Raw genomic sequence first — 21,661 nt, 5'->3', positions numbered from 1 at the left:
TATGAGGTTAATAGTATGTGCAAAAAAATCTGGTAATTCAGTGTTTGAGGCATATTTAGGATTTGTTTTACTGTAATCACATATCTTCTTTAAAACAGGTGGACACGTCGTGAGCAGGCTGACTTCTACCGTACAGTGTCCTCATTTGGAGTAGTGTATGACCCAGAGAAGAAGAACTTTGACTGGAGCCAGTTTCGTGCTCTTGCTCGATTGGAGAGAAAAACAGATGAAAGCTTAGAGAGATATTTCCACAGCTTTGTTTCAATGTGTCGCACTGCATGTAGACTGCCACCAAGAAAAGATGAAGGTAAGATGGATCTTATTTCATAGTTAGTAGAATTAATAGAAGCTCATTTTCTTGTAACATATACACAACTTTTTTATCTCAAATAGGCAATGTTGATCCTTCATTATTTGTGGACCCTATTACAGAAGAGCGAGCTGCCCGAACATTATATCGTATTGAGCTTTTGAGAAAGGTCCGCGAGCAAGTATTGCGCCACCCTCTTCTGGGAGCACGACTGCAGCTTTGTCGCCCTAGTCTGTACTTGCCGGTCTGGTGGGAATGTGGTAAACATGACCGTGATCTTCTCATTGGTGTTGCTAAGCATGGCTTGAGTCGAACTGACTTCTACATCCTCAATGACCCCCAACTATCCTTCCTGGAGGCCCACCGGAACTATGTTCATAAAGAAAACCACAGATATCCAGTCCCAGGATTGCCCCACCATCATTGCTGCTTATATGATGCCAACATTGGACATTGTCAGTCCCCACAACCTCCGGAGTATCACCCCACACCTGCACACCACACGCCAACACAGCTTGTCCATACTCATGGGCATCACCAGTCCAGTGAAGCATCAGAACCTGGAAGTTCCTTGGGTATAGGTTCAGGAAACAGGGAAGGATTTTTGGACTGCCCTCCATTGGATGACTCTCTGGAGTTGGGCTCTTTACAACATGAAGGCTTGACTTCCGATACACTACATGGCAAATCTGGTAAAGAGGCCTTCAATGGATTCCCATTCAATTCTGCAACTGGTGGGCAAAATATGCTAAATTCATATGGTGTGCAAGGGGAGCTAAATGGGACTCAGGGAGACATGGCAGACTCCATAGCTGGGAAACTTCGCAGTGATGTTTTGGTGGGAGAACAAGGATCCTCAGAGGAGACTGGGTTAATGGCTCCTTCAGTGGAACTAGATGAACTCCAGACTCCATGGGAAAGCTCAGATCATGCTGAAACCTCTGACATGTTCAATGAGGCTGATCCCATCTTGGGAGCACAAGCTTTGGAACCCAGCTTTTTGGATGCTCCTCAACCAGACGACGGACAAGAAGGAGATGAAACACTAACCGACTGCTTGAGCATGCCCAGTTCAGACTCTCAGAGCAACCCTGTTGAGCCGCTGGCACCGAGCTTCATGTTGTTCAAAGACCTTAATGTTGGAGAGACCTCTGTGGATCAAACAGATCTATCAGCCAGTCTTCCTGAATATGTCCCACCACCACCTCTTGGACTCCCGGATGTGAGTCTTGACCAGGCAGATCCTCTTAATGAGGAGCAAGAGGACAAGCTTAGTGATTCCAACATCACACCTTGTGTTCCCAGTCCAGAAGAAGAAGCAGAAAGCATGGGGTTCAATTTTGAGAAAGAGGACCTTTCTCCAGACAGTCAGAAAACAAAGGACACTCAAGATGATATGCCTTCAATAGAGTCTCCAAGTGAAAACTGTCTTGATGAATCTCAGAAAGAAGACTGCAAGGTGCCATTTGACGATTCCATTGAAAGAGACCTGAAAGATCCTTGTGAGATGGCCTTGGAAGAACCTTACGAAAAGCCTCTAAGAGAGCCAGAAAAAGTGCCTTTAGAGGAGTCTTATGATTTGACATGTGATGAGACTCTGCAGGAACCTTGCGATGGGTTTCAGCAAGATGCAGTGGAGCAGCAGCTGATGGAAAAACCTTCAGGAGAAACCTGCAAAGAACCATCAGATTCAATTGAAAACTGCAATCTAACCAACACTACTCTTTCAGCAGATTACCCTTTACCTCCCTCACTCCCGTCATCTCCAACTACCTTACCTGACACCTCTGTATCTCCCGTTCTTGACGTAGTCCCAAAACAAGAGTTCCTAATGGATCCAATGGTGTCAGAAGTGAAGCCTGAGCCTGATAGCACTACCCAGACCCCTCACCTTGAGCAAACCGAAGCTTTGGAAATAAAAGACAAGATAAAAGATGAAAGTGCAAAGACACCAGGTATTCAAACTGCAGACCTTCTACCTTTCTGTCATTTTTATGTTTGGTTCTTGATTCTGTTAGTCATATATATAGTAAATTCATATACGTTGAACAATTTTGGTGCAGTTTTACTTTGCATCTTGGATGGTTTACCATACCAGAGAAAACTAGATACAAACTAAACTGGTAATCTAGAGTGTCTCATAGCCAAGATGGTGTTTACCTTAATGGACAGCTGCTGGAAAAGTATGACCATAAACAAAATTGTCCAATACGACAAACCAGATGAGCTTGCACAGGTTAGGTAATGTAATGTTATGTGTATTTATATAACACTTATCGTGTATGGCCATACACCCAAAGCAATTCATAATCATGAGGGGGTCTCTCCACACCACCACCAGTGTGCAGCATCCACTTGGATGATGCGACTGCAGCCACAGGACAATGGCACACTATTGGTGGAGTGGAGAGACAGTGATAGAGCCAAATCGGTGGATGGAGATGATTGGGAGGCCATGATCGTTAGGGCCAATTGAGCGGCTTTTTGTCCAGGATACCGGGGTTACACCCCTACTCTTTTCGAGAAGTGCCATGGGATTTTTAATGACCACAGAGAGTCAGGACCTCGGTTTAATATCTCATCCGAAAGACGGCGCCCACTGACAGTGTAGTGTTCCCTTTACTTTTACTGGGGCATTAGGACTCACACAGACCAAAGGATGAGCACCCCCTGCTGGCCTCTCTAACACCACTTCCAACAGCAACCTAGTTTTACCATGTGGTCTCCCATCTAGATACTGAGCAAGCAAGCTTCAGTGAGTAACCGGTCTTGGGCTGCTGAGTGATATGGCTGTGGCCAAAAATATTAGCTGTTTAAGCAAACTTGATTACTACCATAAAGAGATATATAGCAGTTTTAAGGAGGAAGCTATGTAAAGACAAAAAAAGTCAATGATGTAAGTGAAATAATTGACTCCTGACTGTTGAATTATTGAAAACTATTGATGTTGTGGCCTCATTACCAACTAATAATTCAACAGTTTGCCATCAGGTCTTTCAGGGAACTGGAATGATTTATAATGTTTAGTACTTTTAATTGAGCAACTTTAGTCAAATTACATTCTAAACCATAATTGTTTCTCACTGTATTTTTATATAAAGCAAAACAGATGCTGAAAATCCAAGAAGTAAATCATTTCTAAGTTAATTATATTTAGTGTGTTTCACTTATTTTGATGAGTGATTCTGATTTGTTTTTTAGTGTTATTGGGAGATGTCGATTCACCACGTTTTGCGCTGCCCATATGTGAGATGGCAGACAGTGTTCATGAAATAAGGGAACCCACCATTGCTCAGCTTCTACAGGAGAAAGCACTCTTCTCCTTCTCAGAGTGGCCTAAGGTATTATCAAATGAGTGAATGGTTTATGTTTGTTTGATTTCCTTTTTCCTTGTTTCATTATTTAGTTATACTGAAAAATATATTTTGCATATTCTGTACATTATTCTGTATATTCGGTGACTTCTACTTCTAGACATCCACTCTTGCTGCATTTTGAACTATTTTATAAACTGTGATTTGTCTTTTTACAGGACAGAGTAATCATCAACCGTATTGACAGCATCTGCCACACTATCTTAAAGGGGAAGTGGCCTTCCTCTAGTCAGCAGTTTGAATCTCCCACTTCATTGGCCAACACATGCGTGCCCAGCAGTGCCCACCAGAGGGCAGGATTTCTGCCTAACAGAATGCCTATATCTCAGAGCCTTAACTTCAACCTCTCACACACAGTTCCCCACATACAAAAGGTAGGTGTAAGACACTAGTAAAATAATATGCTTTTTTATGAATTACATGCATTTGAGAGTGTAATCATTCTGCTGTTCAGCTACATGCATTCTGTCAATGTGTAAAGTTCCCCAATCACAGTTACCATTCTCCATATTTCATTTAGATTTATTATAAACCTGCATTATAAACCTGTCTTTTGCAAGGTTTTAAACATGAGAGATCTCTTCTATGATGACTCTACGTATCTTTACAACAACAAAAAAAACTGAATAAATATACACTGACTGGCCACTTTAATAGGTACATCTTACTATTACCGGGTTAGACCCATTTTTGCCTTTAGAACTGCCTTAATCCATCATGGCATAGATTCAACAAGGTACTGGAAATATTCCTCAGAGATTTTGGTTTATGTTGACATGATAGCATCACACAGTTGCTGCATATTTGTCGATTGCACATCCATTATGCAAACCTCCACCTTCCGCCACTTTCCAAAGGCGCTCTATTGCGCTTTATGACATGGTGCTTTGTCCTGCTGGAAGTAGCCATCAGAACATGGGAACACTGTGGTCATAAAGGGATGTACATGTCAGCAACAATACTCAGGTAGGCTGTGGCGCTGACACGATTCTCAATTGGTACTAATGGGCCCAAAGTGTGCCAAGAAAATATCCCCCACACCATTACACCACCAACACCAGCCTGAACTATTGATAGAAGGCAGGATGGACAACCATGGCATGTTTAAAGTCACTTCAATCACCTTTCTTCCCCATTCTGACGCTCAGTTTGAACCACAGCAGATCGTCTTTACCATGTCTACATGCCTAAATGCATTGAGTTGCTGCCATGTGATTGGCTGATCAGACATTTGAGTTAACGAGCAGTTGGACAGGTGTACCTAATAAACTACCTAATAAAGTGTATATATGGAAAATATTATTGGAAATATAATTTAGCTTGTGTCTATATTGTGGTTCCCTTTAAAATAAAATTTGTTCGTCTGATAATTTAAAATATCATAAAAATCTAATGAACATCAAGGTTTTGTTTATTTTTATTGGTAGCCCATTCATTCATACAATTAAGTTTAAAGTATTACACCATTTACGAACTTGCTATGGGTTTTCTATCTTTGTTTCATTGTAAAACTGCTCTTAAAATATATCTGTTTGTTTCTTGTTTCTTAGTTTTACTTATATGATTTACATCTTTTGTCTCAGCAGGAGCGGTTGGTGACCCCAACTTTTATCCCGGAGCTCAAGCGTCCCAGACGTGGGTTTGAATTTGAAGCAGAGGTCCTTGCCAAACCAAGCCATCTTGGAGATAAGATCCAGGTTGGCGTCTCTCATCGTGCCAATGCTCTCCTCATTAATGGCTGGCAGGATGCCGCTATTGACCTCTCGAAACCAGCAGAGCTAACAGTTGGTGGAGACAGTGGGCCAATCGGTCATATGAGCCACACGGTCCAGTCAGCGGCCCACAAGATAACCGGGATAGGCTCCATACAGGGCTCACTGGGATTGGATATGGCTGGCATTTTGCAAGCTGGCCTGATTCACCCGGTCACTGGGCAGATTGTCAATGGCAGTCTTCGTCGTGATGATTCGATGTTGAGGAGGAGGAGAGGACGAAGAAGAAATGTGGAGACTGCTGATCTCAGCTTTATAAAGGGACGAAGCATCAACTTGCCTGAACAACAGGTTTGTGGAGCTGCATATCACTGAAACAGATCCAGCAGAACACACACAAAAATGAAAATGTTTCTGTTATTTTAGCTTTGTATAAACAAAAAAGAGCCTGCTGCTATCTCTTACACTCTATATATATATAAATATATATAGAGTATAATATATATAAATATAACTCTATATTTATATATATATATATATATATATATATATATATATATATATATATATATATATATATATATAAAATTATTATTTAAAATTTTTTTTTAACATATTAGATATGAAACATGTGGTACAAATAACTTTTACCTTTTTTTTAGACAACAAATAAACAAAAACTGTTGCACACATATACATTAAGGTTCTATAAAAATAAATTAATAATATTAAAATAAAAAACAAATAAAAATTTTTATATTACAAATGAATAATAATATTAAGTTAGAGATAGGGTAGCACTGTGGCAAAGTTAGTAACACAATCGCCTCACAGCAAGAAGGTCGCTGGTTCGAGCCCCGGCTGGGTCAGTTGGCGTTTCTGTGTGGAGTTTGCATGTTCTTCCCGTGTTCATGTGGGTTTCCTCCGGGTGCTCCGGTTTCCATGTACAAAAACATGTTGTGTAGGTGAATTGGGTATGAGTGTGTGAATGAAAACAAATAAAACAAATGCTGGATGAGTTGGTGGTTCATTCCGCTGTGGCGACCCTGTATTAATAAAGGGACTAAGAGGAAGAAAAATGAATATATATAGGAAAAGGAAAAGTTCTACTCTTTAAATAACTGAAACATAACTTCTATATGTTATCTAAACCAGGTTGCCAAGTAAGAAATATACAAATAAATGATAATTCGCTATCAAACGTTTATGTTTTTTTAAGCTTTTTATTGGATGGTGAAGTGAACAATAGAAATTATGATTAAGATACTTTCATAAAATATAAATGTGTAAGAACTTTTAAAGTCTTTTTTTGTGATTTATAAAGGAATAGTTTGCACAAAAATTTAAATTTAATAATTAAAATAATAATAATAATAATAATAGCAATAATATTTCATTTTTGAATAGTGCCTTTAAAACATAATTCTCAAACTGTTTTATACTTAAATACAAGAATAGCAGGAAAAACAGTCTTGCAGAAGATAAAAATTATATATTTATATATATATTCATTCATTCATTCATTCATTTTCTTTTCGGCTAAGTCCCTTTAGTAATCCATTTAGTTCATCCCGGAATGAACCGCCAACTTATCCAGCAAGTTTTTACGCAGGGTAAAAAAAAAATATCCACACACACATACACACACACACTCATACACTACGGACAATTTAGCCTACCCAATTCATCTGTATATATATATATATATATATATATATATATATATATATATATATATATATATATATATATATATATATATATATATATAAAGCGATTTATTTGTTGTAAAATAATTTACATTTGTAAATATAAAACTGATCGTAAAATACACAAACACCTCACTTCACAAATAGGCAATTCTAAAAAAAACTTTTGAGATACTTTAAATTCTTTAAAAGATTCTACTTATTTTTTTTTTACTTATTTTATTTTACTTTTATAGTTAATTTACACACATTAAAGTGGTTACAGACCTGTTTGAGTTATCTTAAAGGAAGATATTTAGAAAAAAACTTCCAACAATTGACTTCCATAGTAGGAAAAACAAATACAATGGAAGTCAATGGTTACCGGTTTCCAGCTTTCTTCAAGATATCTTTTGTTGTGTTTAACAGAAAAAAGAACTCAAACATGAAAAGTGAAGGGTGAGTAAATGATGACAGAATTTTCAGTTTTGTGTAAACTTTAAATGAAGCTTTCAGTTTAAACTCTAGTCTTGCTAATATGCATATACGCTTTGATTCTAATTTGACACTAAACTGGCCCGCAGACAGGGAGGTTTCAGGCGATTCATAAGACCCATCCTCCACAGACAAAAGCCAGAATTTAGCCTCTACATGTGTTCAATTGTCCCATTTTTGACTGCTTTGCCATCATAAACTGTGAAAAGTACAGATAGAAGAAGACTTTAAAACCAATTACATTTTTAATTAGTTAAATGGCCAAATTCTGACTGAGGAAAGTTGAATGAGCTGGCCAGTTTGTTTTTTGCCTATAGACTACAGTTTTAAGTTTAACCAGATTCCTATATATTTAAAACGAATATAATAATGGATGATAATAAATTCGAGTTTTACAAATACAGTATCTTTTTCATATTTCTTTATTCAATTGTTTTTATTTAAAATGCTAATCTCACAACATTTATTATAAAACTGTAAAAATGTATGGTTTAAATCAGGGGTGCCCAAACTTTTTCGTATAAAGGGCCAAATACAAATCATTATTATGATATTATTATGAGCCGTGGGCCCAAGGTAAATATACCAAAGTATGTTATCTTAAAGTTCACTTGGGTATTTTCCTCATTTATTTCATGATATTTAAAAATAAAAATACATTACTTTAATTCATATTAACTAATGCAGTATAACTTTTAAAACAATCACTTATTGCAATAACAACATAAAAGTGAACAGTGGAGTTCAATGCTGAATACACTAGTCTAGCAGAATCTGCCTTCGCCTTGATTTGCTTACGAAATCCTCTATCCATCAGGTGACAGTATATACATTTAAACTAAATCTGATTAATTTACAATATTTAATTGAAACATTTAATTTCAGTCAGTTTTTAACAATAAAACTAACAAACAAAAGGGTTACATAAAATTTGAAATGACAATCTCTAATCCATGCCCAATGCCCATCGTTCTTCCTCTTTTGTCGTATGGGATGGCAGGCCAAATAGATCAGATTAGATTAGATTCAACTTTATTGTCATTACACATGTACAAGTACAATGCAACGAAATGCAGTTTAGGTCTAACCAGCAGTGCAATAGCAGCAAGTGCAGGATACAGGTATAAGTTATAAAGTGCAGTTATAGAAAAACGGGGATATTTACAGATGGATGAACTATGAACATTGTATACAGGTTGTATTAGCTATGAACAGAGATTTACAATAAGTGAATATATGTACAGGTTGCTATTAATAATCTGAAGTGTGCAGATAGATAAACATAATGACAAATGTACAGTTGAAGTCAGCATTATTAGTCCCCCTGTATTATTAGCGCCCCTGTTTATTTTTTCCCCAATTTCTGTTTAATGGAGGGAAGATTGTTTAAGCATATTTCTAAGCATAATAGTTTTAAAACCTTATTTCTAATAACAGATTTATTTTATTTTTGTCATGATGACAGTAAATAATATTTTACTGGATATTTTTCAAGACACTTCTGTACAGCTTAAAGTGACATTTAAAGGCTTAACTAGGTTAATAAGGTGAACTAGGCAGGTTGGGGTAATTAGGCAAGTTATTGTATAACGATGGTTTGTTCTGTAGACTATCGAAAAAAAAATTGCTTAAAGGGGCTAATAATTTTGTCCCAAAAATGTTTTTTAAAAAATTAAGAACTGCTTTTATTCTAGCTGCAATAAAACAAATAAGACTTTCTCCAGACGAAAAAATATTATCAGAAATATTGTAAAAATGTCATTGCTCTGTTAAACATCATTTAGGAAATATTTAAAAAAGAAAAAAAAAACCTAAAGGGGGCTAATAATTCTGACTTCAACTGTAAATGTACAGTGGGTGTTATTATGTTCATCTATCTGCACACTTCTGTGCAGCCGCTTCTGTGTTTTTCTCAAAACAAAAGGCTACCATGGGCCACTTTTGGATCGCAGGCCCTAGTTTGGCCATCTCTGGTTTAAATCTACATTTGTAAATAAATACCTTGTAGAACTATGATAAACATTTTAACAAAATTGTTGGAAATATTTTCGGTACATCAGAAAATGTGGTTGTGATCACCATCCGATAAGCTGATCCAGCAAAATTAGTGCTTAAAATGTCACTAAAATACAGGATTTAAATCTCATCAATAAACAGAAAATAACTGCAGAAAAAAAATAAAAAGAACCACCCTTTTCAATAAGCTAGCTATGGACCTGCAAAAAAATTAAGTTCTATTAATCAATACTAAATTAGTTAAAAACAATATACATAATAGTAATCATTATTTTTAAGCATAACTTGCAAAGTTTTTATCATACTTAATTTTATCAATGGCATCTGTTCTGTTTGTTCTTACATCAACAGAGCGGGGCAGAGAGTATCAGCCACCCGGTTGTGTCCTCCACATCCTCCCAGTCTGAATGTCCTCCAGCCACCCCGACTACACTTTCTAGTCACTCTGCAACACCCTCTCCCGCTGCTGCAGCGGCCACAGAGACTCTCAGTGCGAGCGTGGACAGGGAAACGGCCAACAAAGGTCTGATGGAATGGCTCCGACAGAACCCCAACTATAACATGGAGCTTTCTGCTTTTCCAGCGGTTAGTCTGACTCTTAAATAGAATTTTTTACAATTAGAACTGGAAGGTTTTTTTTTTTACATTTATAAGCAAGTCATAACATAAATTCATGCACGTTATTTCCTATGCTACACAAGCATTAGCTTGTTTATTAGCTTGTTATTAGCTGTTTTTTGTGCATTAAAAATACATATACAGTTGAAGTCAAAATTATTAGCCCTCCTGTGATTTTTCTTTTTCAAATATTTACCAAATGTTGTTTAACAGAGTAAGGAATTATTCCCAGTATTTCCTATAATATGTTTTTTTTCTGAAGAAAGTCTTATTTGTTTTATTTCGACTAGAATAAAAGCAGTTTTTATTTTTATTTTTTTTACATTTTAAGGTAAATTTTATTAGGCCCTTTAAGTTATATTTTTTCAGATTGTCTGAAGAACAAACCACAATGATTTGCCTAATTAACCTAGTTAAGCCTTAAAATGCCACTTTAAGCTGAATGCTAGTGTCTTGTGTAGGGATTATTTACATTTTTAACCCAAAGAATGACCAATCTGTCAGATAAAGAAGAGTAAAATAAATAAATAAAGTTTACTAAAAATAATAAAAATTCCTTACATTTATATAGTGCTTTTCAAGACACTCAAAGTGCTTTACACATTGGGGGAATCTCCTCATCCACCACCAGTGTGCAGCATCCACCTGGATGACGTGACGGCAGCAATATTGCGCCAGACCACTCACCAACTGAGTGATGAAGGATGGGGATGGTTAAGAGGCCATGATGGACAGAGGCCAGTGGGCAAATTTTGGCCAGGATGCCGGGGTTAAACCCCTACTCTTTTTCGAAGGACATCCTAAGATTTTTTAACGACCACAGAGAGTCTGGACCTCGGTTTAACATCTTATCCGAAATACGTTACTGAAGATAGTTTGCAGTTTCATCAGCAGAAGCCAGCTTCAACACTCACAATGAGTTCCTAATCATATAAACGTCAGACATCCACTAAACTGTTTAGAGCTGACCCCAGACCAGTGAAAGGATCTACAATCAAATAGAACACACACACTTAAAGTACAATCTGTTTCTTACCTAAGACTGAGTGTACTCTCAGCCGTCTTTATCAAATTTAGTTAAAAACCGGTATAATCTACATTCAGGCAGTTATATCCTTACTACCCAAGTCTATCTTGAATAAAAAGTAAAATTACTTTAAACATAATTTACATGTAATTATAATAATATCAAAATCACAAAAAAAAGTGGTTTGCCATCTCCAGGTTGGAGGAAAGTCCTTACCCCAGGTGGAGGAGTTCAAGTATCTTGGGGTCTGAGTGAGGGAAGGATGGAGCGTGAGATTGACAGGCGGATCGGTGTAGTGGCAGCAGTAATTCGGTCAATGTACCGGTCTGTTATGAAAGAAGGAAGAAGAAGGAGCTGAGCCAAAAGGCAAAGCTCTAGATTTACCGGTCAATCTATGTTCCTACTCTCACCTATGGTCATGAGCTTTGGGTCACAACCGAAAGGACAACATTTTGGATACAAGCAGCTGAATTGAGTTTTCTTCGAAGGGTGGCAGGGCGCACACTTATAGACAGGGTAAGGAGCTCTGTCACCCGGGAGGCGCTCGGAGTAGAGCCACTGCTCCTCCACATCGAGAGAAGTCAGCTGAGGTGGCTTGGTAATCTGTTTCAGATGCCTCCAGGACGCCTACCTAGGGAGGTGTTCCAAGCATGTCCCACCGGGAGGAGGCATCGGGGAAGACTCAGGACACGCTGGAGGGACTATGTCTCTCGCCTGGCCTGGGAACGCCTCGGGATCCCCCGGGAGAAGCTGGAGGAAGTGTCTAGGGAGAGGGAAGTCTGGAGTTCTCTCCTAGGACAGCTGCCCCCGCGACCCAGCCCCGCATAAGCTGATGAAAATGATGATGATGATGATTCCTTTAGACAGTAATACCACATAGCAATACAAATAGGTAAACAGTTGTACAGTTGTTTTCAATCATCAAGCCCTTCATTACCACTCGGGGTCTCTATGACCTCTGACCTAATTTGATAGCTCCTGAAAATAGAGTTAAAAAGAGACAGGCAAACGCACTGAACATTCTTATGTTAAGCAATTTGTTGACTTTATTCATAGTTCAAATTATCATGCTAATAAAGTAATGAGGAAATGGATAAATGTTGATCCATGCTGGGACAGATTAGAAGGCAAAAATCCGAATCCATCCCTCGAAAAATGCCTTGTAAAATATTACGTCCTGTCATCATGGCTTAGATAAAACAAATCAGTTATTATTAATGTGTTGAAATAAATCTTGGAAAAAAAATATACTGGGGGCTAATAATTCAGGAGTGCTAATAATTCTGACTTCAACTGGATATTGTAATTAACTTTTAATATTTAATATATATTGTTTGTCTGTCCTAGTCTCAAAATGCAGGCATGTTGCACAGTTTTTTGGATCGTCCGAAACAGAGAAGACATCGCTGTAAAGACCCCAGTAAGCTGGATGTAAACTCTCTAACTGGGGAGGAGAGAGTCCCAGTAGTGCACAGAAACACAGGCCGCAGGGTAACCGAAACATGCATATACATATACTTGCAATCATTTTAATGTATTTTGTTGGGGTTGATTTTATTTCACTGTAACGCCACAATTCCACTGGTTGCAGCTTGGGGGTGCTATGGCTCCAGCCATTAAAGAGCTCTCCCGGTGGTTGGATGCAAACTCAGAATACTCTGTGGCTCCTGATTGGGCAGATGTGGTGAAGCATTCGGTGAGTCTTATATGTATAATTAAGAAACAGACTGAAAACTCCATGCAGTAGAGCAGAGACTAATGTATACTTGTGAATACATAGTGTAAAAATAAGGGATATATAATAGAAAACTGAATGGTAGTTTGTATTAGACTTACTCGTTGGCATATAAAATGAAATAAAATGTTTGTCTTTAGTGTGTTGTATTTGTACCAGCCAGTGAAACTGGTATTAAACCCTGGAAAATATATTTTATATGAACAAATGTGACTTTGACATGCTAAAATGACTTGATTTAGATGTTGTGTTTTGTCAACATGCCTCCTCATTCATTTCACTTTTTGTGTGTGTTGTGTATGAGCTCGCTCAATGTGCATAAGCAAATGAGTTGTGTCGCATTGCAATTAGTTTTTATCTCACATGACTTTTTTTAGGGCTCAAAATTAAGGATTTACCAAATTTATCTCTGACCACACCAAAAAAAAAAATATTTCTTAGCCACACATTTTAAATGTGTCCAAACAAGCAAAATATAGCAGCAAACATGTACTTTTTATTCAACAAAACTTTTTTTTTTTTTAAATTGACATTTAAAAAGAATAATTGTCATGTATGCACAAAATATGCACAGTAATCTGTCCTAGCTAAAGGTCCCAGATCAGCAGTTGCTACACATAAATGGGGAGTTAATCTCATATTAAAGCAATGTTATAGTAAAGGATGATAATTAAACTATATTAACAAAAATAACTGTAAGAAAAAGAAAAAGAAAGCAGGTTAAAAAACACACCGTGTGTGATAATGAAAGGATGATCACGCCCTGTTAATAATCTGTTCAAAGAATAATTAAAACGTTAGCAGTGACCCTGTTATTTTTTCTTCAGTCGTGCTGCTTCTCGATTCTAAGATCACATTTGCATGCATATTGGGCCATCCTTATTGTCGAATCCTGCTTTAAGAAAACTACAGTTTAAAAATGATTTCCAACCAGCCAAAGTGGCTAGTGGGAGCAGCTGTCTTACCCGCCAGAGCTAAAATCTTTTAGCATTTGGCGGGTTGGTGGGTGTTAATGTCAAGCCCTGTATATGAGCAATGTCACAGGAGTAGAATTGTGAAATGGCTGTATATCGGCACTGGTGGGAGGCGTGCGCAGGCCGAGTCCCTTAGTGTCCCTCCAATGACAATATACAGCCATATTGCACTGCTACGAGTGTGCTATTGCGTTTTTACAACAGTTTGGCGGCATTAATCTGTATATAAAATAGAAAATCAAACACAGGAGAGTCTCAAAATCCTTTTTGTACGTGGAACTACTTTCCTTCGCCATTCATACACATCTGCAGCTGACCGTCAGAACAGCAGAGACAGTTGCTACTTCACAAACGTCACTTTAGAGCTAGTATTTGAATGATTTTCTATCATGATGTCTAAAATGATGACAAAACAGGGGATTTTGCTCACATTTTAAGATTAGTAGGCTGAAGGGCGTGAATTGCCATCAGTCTACAGAGATTTCTCAGTGTTTCTCTGTTGCAATAGGGAGATTTCAATAATTAACCTTGAAAAAGCCAAAGCAAAGCAACCGCTACCAAATTACTATTGTATAAATTCAGCAATACAAAATATAAAAGAAAGAGATAGATTTAGATTGTCACTTACCTGTTCTGTAATGATTTAATCAGCTGTAGTTTGAAATGTATGCTGTAAAAATGCTGTTTTTTCCCCCCTAAGAACTTATTATGCTTTCTCTGTTGCCTTCTTGTGGCAGAACATCAACTGTCTTTGCTCTGCTCATTGTGGCAGGCTGATGGCCGCCAATGTGCTAAATTTCCAAAATTATCAAATTAAATAGGCACTATCTTTATAAATAAACTGCATAATTGCAATCTAAACAACTACATTATCACCTAAAAAAAGCCTCAAAAGTACATTATGTTGTCCAACAGCAGCAATATTTGTCTGACTGTAGTCTTGCCACTCTTGTATGTATATATATATATATATATATATATATATATATATATATATATATATATATATATATATATATATATATATATATATACATACACTTTACTTTTATTTCACCTGGATATATTATCAAGGTTGGTACGGTAATTCTAAACATGCTTCTATAAATAACTGAAATTTTTTTTACAATAATTTGTGTATTATTTAGATATTTTTTTAAGAATATAATAATAATAATTAATGATTTTAAATGAAATAATTTTATATTAACTTATATACGTGTGAATGAATGATTTTGTTCATTGTAAACCAATCACAATATAATTGTGTATCCTTCAATCCCAGGGTTTTCTACCGGAGGGCAAATTCACGCGCATCCTCTCTGGACCTGTGAGTCGGGATCCTGGTCCAAGAAGAAGAGGTCGCCGCCCCCGAACTGAGATGCCCAAAGCCCCTGAACTCCCCGCGGGCATGGGTTCTCTCTTCATGAACGGAGGGCTCATTGGCAGCATGGATCTGGTTAGCTTACCTAATCTCCGCAATGTCCCTGGCATCCCATTAACTGGCATCATGGGCTTTCCTCACGGTTTCGCCACAGCCGTATCGTCAGATGATGCCAAGAATGGACTTAGCATGCTGCCCATGATGCTCCACGGCATGGCGACCGTGCAGCCTCCAATGTACAGCGCACACATGAGCGGGATGATCAGTCAACCGATGTCAACAGCAACATCCACGATGTCCACCGTAACTGCATCCTCCACTACAGCGAGTGTGACTTTGACGAACTCCGCAACCGTAACCTCAACCTCGGTGGATAGTTCAGATACTGCGCCTCCACAGGATAACGCAAGCTCTCCAGTGAGCTCAGAGAAAGGGAATAAGGAGGACGCAAAGCAAGGAGGGGAAGACAAGAAAACATCAGCCTCCGTGTCGACGGCTGCCGCCACAAGCAGCAGTAATAGTAGTAGCATCACAAGCACCGGCAGTCATTTGACCTTTAACCCCTTTCTAATCCCAGGAATGTCACATAGTTTGTTGTATCCGCATATGTTCTTGCCACCGGGCAGTATAATGGCACTACCTGCTATGCCTGCAGCAGACAGCACAGGCAGCCCTAAGAGGAAGAGGAAGAAGGTTAGAGAGGAAGGACTGGTGGAAGGAAGCGGGATTCTTGGCACACAGATTGATGGAGAGGAATCGAAGGGGGTTAAAGATGAACAGACGCCAGAACTGAAGAGCCAAGAGGCCAGAGTGGAAGAAAATGGACCTGATGTAGATTTGGCTCCTACTAACCTTATAAAAGCTCCGTCTGAGGATAAAAGGACTGAGGAAAACGAAAAAACCGAGCAAGATGCTCAAGGAGACTAGAATGCCGCAGTACTTTGTGTGTGTGTGTGTGTGTGTGTGTGTGTGTGTCGTGTCGGTAAAGGTTTGTGTATAGGACTTTGAATATCAACGTATTGTTTATAGATCTGCCCTTGTAATTTCACTGACATCTACTCGCTACCTTCTGGGTGTGTGCTAACGAAATAGACACTTGCAAAGCATGCAAACACTCAGCGAGGTCTCGAATCCTACAAAGGGACGACATCTTCATTGGTGTTCCTTTTGCATCATGGGAATGGATCCTCAGATGCTTCTGTCTGTTGACGGAGAACGCTCTTAGTGACCCCCTCCCCCCGCAATGCCCTTGATTAGGTGTTATTCACTAGCATCTTTCACCGAATCTCAGAAAGTGGTAGGATGTTGGTATTGTGCAAACACACAGAAAAAAATGATGGCAGTCTCACTTCATAATGGTGTTTTCAGATCACGCTCTTATAGTCGCATAAGACCTAGATTGATGTTTTAAAAACATTTCTCGGAATAATGTAAGGAAAGCACTCATCCCATTGGTAGAGCTGTATCTAATATGTTCTCGACGGACCACAGTGTTTTTGTTCTTAGTTGCTTGCTGCTATGTATTCATTTTAGTGGAGATTTAACCGAAAGCTATAGATGGCATGAGTGCAACCTGGTGAGTGCAATGGAAACTCAAAACGAGCAAGGCTTGAAGTTGTTGGCAAAGAACAATCCTTAGATTAATTTTTTTTTTTTGTTTGTCCTGTTGTTTTTGATATTGTATTTCCACATTGTCACTTCAACAAGATGCCCTTTTTGGAATACTAGTAAGCAGTTTTAAAGATGACTTTAGAAACTTAAGGGGTGCTGTAAGTGCAAAGATTTTGTGCCATAGATAAGAAAATTTTGTCAATTTAAAGGAACAAATTCACCAAAAAAATGAAAGTTCTGTTATTATTTAGTCATCCTCATGTTTTTCAAACCTGAACGACTGATATAATCAACATTCAAGCAGAATGCTAATAATGCACTTTTTATATAGGATTGAAGCAAAAACTGATTTTCACGCTATAAAAATGACCAGGCTACTCCAAATGACCATTTTTCATCATGCAAAGCTATATTGTGACTTCAGAAAAGTTGGCTCATTGGTAGTATGGAGCTGGTTAGCTCACCCAATCTCTGCAGTGTCCTTGGCATCCCATTAACCAGTATCATGGGGTTTCTTCATGTTTGATGCCAAGAATGGACTTATATATTTACAGCCTAATTTATTCGGGCTACTTTTAGCGTTCAGGTCAATAACTCTTCTGCTATTTTCTTTTATGTTTAAGAGCAGTGTGAATCATCTTCAAAATGTTGTCTTTTCTGCTGCAGTGAGGAAAAGGAAATCATTTGGGTTTGGATAAACATGAGGGTGACTTGATGCCAGAAAGTTTGATTTTGTATGAACTATATCGTCAATCATCCTCATGTCTTTCAAGCCTGAGTAACTGACTAAATCAAGTGAAACATTAAAGCAGAATGCTAATATTGCACTTTTGATATAAGATTAAAGCAAAAAAACGATTTTCATGCTTTAAAAATGACCATGCGGCTACTCCATATGAAAACTTTTCATCATGCAAAGCTATATTGTGACTTCAGAAAAGTTGGCACATTGGCAGTATGGATCTGGTTAGTTTACCCAATCTCCGCAGTGTCCTTGGCATCCCATTAACCAGTATCATGGAGTTTCTTTGTGTTTGATGACAAGAATGGACTTTCATATTTACAACCTAATTTATTTGGGCTACTTTTAGCGTTCAGGTCCTTGATAACTCTTCTGCTATTTTTTATTTTATGTCTAAGAGCAGTGTGAATCATCTTCAAAATGTTGTCTTTTTTGCTGCAGTGTGGAAAAGGAAATCATTTGGGTTTGGATAAACATGAGGGTGACTTGATGCCAGAAAGTTTCATTTTATATAAAATATATTGTCAATCTCCTCAAATCCCCAGTTGTCTGCATTCTCTAAAGCCCTGTAGGTTGACAGGAAGACATCAGATCACTTTTCTTTCATGCATTCGAAAATACTGTAGAGTAAATCCTACCGAGATTTTTGCAAACATGTAAATCTATCTAGCTGTATATTGCTGTTACTTTTGTTTACAAGCACACGTTATTTTCTTTCCTTGCCAGTATGTCACATATTGGGGGAAAATGTAAAAAGAATCAGCACTAAGTGTTTCATTTGTTTGAAATACTGTACACTAGTTGACAACCAAGAGATAATTTTTTTCTCCCCCAATTTCAACAGGGTCTCCCTTTTGTGGGAGTGTTCATTTTCCACCTTCTCATCTTACTTTCAGTTTTCAGATGTGAAAACGTTTTTTGCACAGTCCTTTTTTGGTGAATGTTTACCTGTAATTGTGTTCTGTCTTGTTTATGTGTGTTCGTGTGGACGCATGCGCACACCCGCACATGTCACTTCCTGTACATTTTGACCTATGTAAACCTGTACTGTATATTTCTCGTCTAAACAAAACAAACAAACGAAAAAAATCATGGTCACCTTCAAAAAAAACATGCTGTTGTTGCCTTGTCACGCTATTTGTGACACCGTGATGTAATTTATTTTGCTTTTATTTCTCTTTTTTTTACTTTGCCAAATTCACCAAATATCTAATTTCCCTTTCTCTGACATCTGTTTTATTGAGTTCACTTTGCAATGCCTTATTTAGCGTTTTATATATGGGTGTTTGTTACATCTTTATGTTGGACAATATATATAGATATATATATATATATATATCAAAGTACTTGTGTACAGTGTCTGCGTTTTGGGAAGCAGTCTCGGATTTACAACTTCAAATGCTTTAGTTGTATAAATACTGGCCTCCTTGAAGTTCTCTTTAAATAACAGAAATCAGTTCTTTTCCTTCTGTTAAGTCACTCAGAACAGTATTTTAAAGCACAAAGTCTGTTAGTTGACTTGCAAAATGTCTCATTGTTCATCTAAAAACTTACTTCCCATTTTTATTGAGTAACTCCTGGTAAACAAAAAAAACCCGCAGACTTTATTTAGACGTCTGGATGATTACATTAAGCTTGTTTTTTCATTATTATAATGGTTATATCTATATTAAAGGCCTTCAACACTTCTGGAGAAGCACAGCCAGTATACATATAGCCGGAGAGTTCAGACTGTTAGACTGAGAATGCTGCAATGCTGGTTGTAAGTGTATTGATTTGTTTGTTTTAATGTACTGTTTGTTGGAAATGTACAGTTAGAAAACGCAACAACGTTGATGGAAACTCACAAACACTTCAGTTTAATCGAATCGGAATAATGCTTTTGGAAAAGATCAATTCTCCCTGGTGCAGTATTTGAAGATCCACCAATATATATTCAGTTCTGTCATAACAACACTCCATTTTTTTCATCCCCCTCTTCAGCTGTTTGGTAAAAATCTGATCAATTTCCATTTTCAGCCTTGTATTTATTGTGTTTTACTGTCTAAACGTCGTCTCCGTGTATTGCAACATGTACATAAACTTGTCCTCTCTAGATTTTTTGGATGTTTTCCTGTACGGGATGTCTACACTGATCCATTTACTTTCCATAAAAGCTGAACTGTTCTGAAAACGGTAATGTTGACTGTATCCGTGTGTATAAAAATTACTTCTGGATACTTTCTCATCAGCCCCTACCTCCATTCATCATGGATTAATCAAAGGGAGATCATTGTAGTAGATTTGCATAGTGCATTTCCAATAGGAAAACTTATTTTTGTGTGTGTGGTGTCATACGCCAGTGTCATTTTTGATCAGACTGTTCAATATTTCCAATGTTTGCAAATATGCACATAGTAGGAGACTGGGTTTTGCTTTGCCACTGTCAGTGTTTGCATGCTAAAGAGACCCGTACTTGACATCCGAAGCAGTTTCCAGGACAGAATAAAATCCAGATTCCAATGCTTAGCGTTAAAGCATTGTGTTCCCACATAAAACTGTGCTTTAGCCTTCATTTAGCCTATGTTGGATGTTCTGTTGCTCAATAATGTTGAATGAGTTTGATACAACTAATAATGGTCAGTGTTCGTGACGAGGAAGTACTGTAACAGTTACATTGAAGCAAGAAGTGCACTATATAGGGATGATAACACAAGACAAAAAAGTGAACTTAAACTCTTGGTATGAATTTGGCAGCGATGCTGAGAGTTGTGGCTGTTTTTCATTATTTTTAATTTGGGATTTTTTTTTTTATTTTGTTTTGTTTGAAATGGCTCCTGTACACCGATGTGGACCAATCATATAATTCAAACCATGGTATGTGATCTTTTATTGTGCAATAAAAGATGACTTTCAACTTTCAAGTCAACATGTCTGATGCTGATCAGTTAGTTGATTTACAGTACGTGAGACTTTTTATTTTAAATATGAAAGCTAGTTTATCATCTAGCTTTTCTATTTATTATAGTTATTCTATTTAGCCTTTTCTACCTGCTACATTACCTGACAAAAATCTTGTTGATCCCAGTTGTATGAGCAACAAAAAATAACTTGACTTCTAGTTGATCATTTGGAAAAGTGGCAGAAGGTAGATTTTTCCATCTGTTGATCTGCATCCCAATCATCACTAATACTGCAGAAGACCTACTGGAACCTGTATGGACCAAGATTCTCACTGAAATCAGTCAAGTTTGGTGAATGAAAAGTCATGGTTTGGGGTTACATTCAGTATGGGGGTGTGCGAGAGATCTGCAGAGTGGATGGCAACATCAACAGCCTGAGGTATCAAAACATTTATGCTGCCCATTACATTACAAACCACAGAAGAGGGCAAACTCTTCAGCAGAATAGCACTCCTCCTTATACTTCAGCCTCCACATCAAAGTTCCTGAAAGCAAAGAAGGTCAAGGTGCTCAAGGATTGGCCAGCCCAGTCACCAGATATTAACATTATTGATCATGTCTGGGGTAAGATGGAGGAGGCATTGAAGATTAATCCAAAGAATCTTGATGAACTCTGGGAGTCCTGCAAGAACGCTTTCTTTGCCACTCCAGATGACTTTATTAATGCGGTATTTGAATCATTGCAGAGATGTATGGATGCAGTCCTCCAAGCTCATGGGAGTCATACACAATATTCATTCTGTTTCCACTGCAGCATGTTTTATATTCTATACTGTACATTATTTTATGTTAAGTCACAAGACTTTTGTCTGAGCAAAGTCAGACCTTACTGTCCTAATGAAAAATCAAGGCATGATTATATTTTATATTGGTGAAATAAGTGTAATCTAGAGGCCTTTGCCTTTCATTCAAGCCACTTCTGATACCAAATGATCAACTAGAAGTCAAATTATTATTTGTTGTTCCTAAAACTTGGATATGCAACGACTTTTGTCAGTGTATCAGACACAATAAGTGGAAAAGCTAGAAACTC

General features: G+C 37.6%; 1 protein-coding gene across 6 annotated transcripts in view; it reads left to right on the top strand.

The window, feature by feature from the left end:
• chd6 (chromodomain helicase DNA binding protein 6) overlaps positions 1-20,594 on the top strand; it is a 90,313-nt gene extending 69,719 nt beyond the window's left edge. For 3 of the 6 annotated variants that reach the window (XM_009302700.5, XM_073954634.1, XM_073954632.1), the window contains 9 exons: positions 99-307; positions 394-2,265; positions 3,512-3,651; positions 3,843-4,058; positions 5,271-5,747; positions 9,947-10,180; positions 12,588-12,731; positions 12,832-12,936; positions 15,235-20,594. In XM_009302700.5, coding sequence (XP_009300975.1) covers positions 99-307; positions 394-2,265; positions 3,512-3,651; positions 3,843-4,058; positions 5,271-5,747; positions 9,947-10,180; positions 12,588-12,731; positions 12,832-12,936; positions 15,235-16,260 — 4,423 coding nt within the window. In that variant the 3' untranslated portion in view covers positions 16,261-20,594. Of the gene's footprint in view, positions 1-98; positions 308-393; positions 2,266-3,511; positions 3,652-3,842; positions 4,059-5,267; positions 5,748-9,946; positions 10,181-12,587; positions 12,732-12,831; positions 12,937-15,234 lie in introns of all 6 variants that reach the window. The other 3 variants (XM_694268.11, XM_009302703.5, XM_073954631.1) reach the window with 1 other exon arrangement.
• The last annotated feature ends 1,067 nt before the right edge of the window (positions 20,595-21,661 follow it).

The sequence above is a fragment of the Danio rerio genome, chromosome 6 (genome assembly GCF_049306965.1).
Source record: "Danio rerio strain Tuebingen ecotype United States chromosome 6, GRCz12tu, whole genome shotgun sequence".
Classification (NCBI taxonomy): domain Eukaryota; kingdom Metazoa; phylum Chordata; class Actinopteri; order Cypriniformes; family Danionidae; genus Danio; species Danio rerio.
This window is presented reverse-complemented; position numbering and strand designations above follow the sequence as displayed.